The sequence below is a fragment of the Temnothorax curvispinosus genome, unplaced genomic scaffold, assembly GCF_003070985.1.
Source record: "Temnothorax curvispinosus isolate PA1 unplaced genomic scaffold, ASM307098v1 QBEX01012402.1, whole genome shotgun sequence".
Taxonomy (NCBI): domain Eukaryota; kingdom Metazoa; phylum Arthropoda; class Insecta; order Hymenoptera; family Formicidae; genus Temnothorax; species Temnothorax curvispinosus.
In genome coordinates, this window is record NW_020222182.1 from 1 (window position 1) to 3,495 (window position 3,495).

The following is a 3,495-nucleotide window of genomic DNA, read 5'->3' on the forward strand; positions in this document are numbered from 1 at the left end:
TTTGAACTCTAAATCCTAAGCCCATTCGCGCACATTTTTTGGTCCTTCGAGCCGGATTTCCGTGACCGGTATCCGCGAAGTGTGTGAGTGGGAATTACGGTGAGCTTCTCGTGCTTCGAGTGACCGCCGAAGAACAATGCCTATCGACACCGAAACTCTGATTCGCTCGCAAACCGAGCTGCACGGCCGCATTTCGCGTGCTTACGAGAACTTGAAAAAGGCGGGAACTACCAAGGTCACCCTGGGAGTGGCTGAGGCTCGTCTCCAAGGACTGGAGTCAAACTGGGCTAAATTCGAAGCCCAGCATGAGTCGATATTCGACACGCCCTGGGAAAGAATTAAGGAGCTTGACTACGTCAAGCAAAGCGTGTTCGCTCTCGCCGAGGAAGCGTATCTACATCAGAAGGGCATCTTCCTGGACCTCGTACGGTCCTTGAAGGCGAAGGAAGACGCCGCATCCTCGACGGCCGGTCAAGAGACGGCGACGGTGACGTCTCGCACCGCGCTGCCTCGCATTCAGCTGCCTGAGTTCACCGGGAAGTACGAGGACTGGCCAGCGTTCCGGGACCTGTTCCTGTCCATCGTCGGCAAGGACACGGCGGCGACGCAGGTAGAAAAGCTACATTATTTAAAGAGCTGCCTAAAAGGTGAGGCTGAATTGCTTATTCGGAACGTGACTACGACCGGTGAGAATTACGAACGCGCGTGGAACCTGCTTAGTTCGTATTACGAGAATAAACGCTTGCTAGTGCGCGCATATCTCGCGAATTTCGTCTCCCTACCGAAAATGAAGAGCGAGTCCGCGGTCGAATTGCGAAAGATATTCCACGGCGTGAAGGCAACCGTCAGTTCGCTGGACGGGATCGGCCGACCCGTGAGTCGCTCCGAGGATTTGTTCGTGTACCTCGCTGTCGAACTCCTCGATCCGCGTTCGCGTCGCGAGTGGGAGACCTTAATTAGTGAGACCAACGAGCCGCCGACGTATTTCGAACTGGAACAATTTCTCGACCGCCGCTTGCACGCGTTGGAATCGATGCTACCCGTTAGAGTGGACAGTGCCGCGAATAAGTCGGGAAACGGAACGGCGAAATCGGCTCGGAGTCATCTCGCGAGTAAACAGGGGGGTAAATCCGAGGGCAAGCGTGGCCGCTGCCCGCTCTGTACTAAGGAGCACATTTTAATGTTCTGCGACGAATATAAAAAGAAGACGGCTCAAGAGCGACGGCAGTTCGTCGAAGAAAAGAGCCTATGTTTCAATTGTCTCGGTCGACACAAGGTGAGCGAGTGCGTCGTGAAGAAAAACTGCTCGGCGTGCGATGCCCGTCACCATTCTTCGATCCACGACGCGTGCCGCGAAACCGAGATCGCGAAGACGTCGCATGTGGTACGCGGAGCTCCTGTTAAGCCGGTGGCCGTGCTCCTCGCCACCGCTCGCGTTCGCGTCGCCGATCATTTCGGCGCCTGGCATTCCGCGCGCGCTTTAGTTGACCAGGGATCAGAGATTTCGATGATTTCCGAAAGACTCGCGCAGCAATTGAAACTTCCGCGATTGCCCGTGTCGATTTCGGTTTTCGGGATCGGCGGACAAAAGACTTGCACGGCGCGAGGCCGTGTCTCGCTGTCAATGTCGCCGCGGTCGGGTGGAGCAGCAATGGCGATTTCGGCCATTATTCTCCCTCGTCTCTCTGCTTACGCGAGTGGAACCTCAGCCGTCGCGATGTCCTGGGCGCACATTCGTGGCCTGAGTCTAGCAGATCCGGACTACTCCGCGTCCGATGCTATAGACGTGCTACTCGGAGCCGACGTCTACGCCGCCATCCTCCGACAAGGGCTCCGTCGGGGTGGCAATGGCGAGCCAGTCGCCCAGAATACGACGCTGGGCTGGATAATCTCGGGCTCCGTCGGGGAATTGAGCTCTGGCCATTCGGCACAGGCCTTCCAATGCCGGGTCGAAGAGGATCTAGCGGACATGGTTCGCCGTTTCTGGGAGCAGGACGAAATTCCGTCTACGTCTAGCGTGATTCTCAGCCAAGAAGATCGGGAGTGCGCGGAGCATTTCGCTCGCACGCATAGACGCAATGCCTCCGGTCGGTACGTCGTGCGTCTTCCCGTAAAAAGTCCGTTGCCGGATGTCTCGGACACGCGTCGCGTAGCAGTGCGGGTGTTAAAGCACATGGAAGGAAGATTCGCGCGGGACGCCTCCTTCCATGCGTTATACCGCGATTTCATGCGTCAGTATACCGAGCTGGGGCACATGACGCCGATTCCTCCGAACGCGAACGGGAACGACAAACCGCGTTGCTACCTTCCGCACCACGGCGTGATGCGAGAATCGAGCACCACAACGAAATTGAGGGTCGTCTTCAACGGGTCGACCACCGTTCCCTCCGGAGAGTCCCTCAACCAGCATTTAATGGTCGGTCCTAATCTGTTGCCGCCGCTAATAATTCTTATCATAAAGTGGCGTCGACATCGGTTTGTCTTCGCTACCGACATTGAGAAAATGTACCGACAGATCGTGGTGGATCCGGAAGACAGGGACATGCAGATCATCGTGTGGCGGAACGATCCTAGCGAGGAGATCCAGGATCACTGGCTAAATACGATCACCTACGGCCTGACGTGCTCTCCCTACTTAGCCATTCAATCGCTGCGTCAGCTAGCCGCCGACGAGCGAGAGAAGTGGCCGCTCGGCGCGGCCGTCTTGGAGGACGAGACGTACATGGACGACGTCTTGTCGGGGGCGGCTACTATTCCGGCAGCCAAGGCCATCCAACGACAACTCGTGCAGATCTGTACGGCGGGCGGCTTCCCGCTCAAAAAATGGTCTGCAAACGAGGACGCGCTGCTCGAGGATCTACCCGTGGAAGACCGACTACAGCAGGAACCCCGGGGCTGGCAACCCGGCGAGAGCCACCTCACCCTGGGCCTGCGCTGGCATCCTCGGGACGACTGCTTCGCCTTTGCTATTCGGCTACCTCGAGTCGAGACGTTCTCGAGGCGAGCGGCGCTCTCGCTTACGGCGCGGCTGTTTGACCCGCTGGGACGCCGGATTGAAATCCACGGCTTTTCGGACGCCTCGGAACGAGCTTACGCCGCCGTTATTTACGTGCGGACCGAAGACGAGAGCGGGAGGGTCGAAGTCAGAATGGTGGCCGCCAAAACCAAAGTCGCTCCCTTGAAGCAGGTGACGCTACCGAGGCTCGAGTTAAGCGCTGCCAAGCTCCTAGTTCAGCTGGCAGCTCCCGTTCAGCTCACTCTCGAGGCGAGGGAAGCACCGCTTTATTGCTGGACCGATGCCAAGGTGGTGTTGGGCTGGATTCGCGGCCATCCCGCCAATTGGAAGACGTACGTGGCTAACCGAGTGAGCGAGATCCAAACCTCGCTACCTAACGCACAGTGGCACCACGTCTCAGGACGAGATAATCCGGCGGATTGTGCCTCGCGAGGACTTTCTCCACAAGAGCTGCTCGACCACCAACTCTGGTGGCAAGG

The 3,495-nt window shown here is 57.7% G+C and overlaps 1 protein-coding gene across 1 annotated transcript; it reads left to right on the forward strand.

The window, feature by feature from the left end:
• Positions 1-136: 136 nt before the first annotated feature.
• LOC112462412 lies at positions 137-3,364 on the forward strand (the record flags this gene model as incomplete). Its single annotated transcript, XM_025028158.1, has 1 exon — positions 137-3,364. A coding segment is annotated over exon 1 (3,228 nt), but the record flags the coding sequence as incomplete, so codon positions are not given.
• Positions 3,365-3,495: the final 131 nt, after the last annotated feature.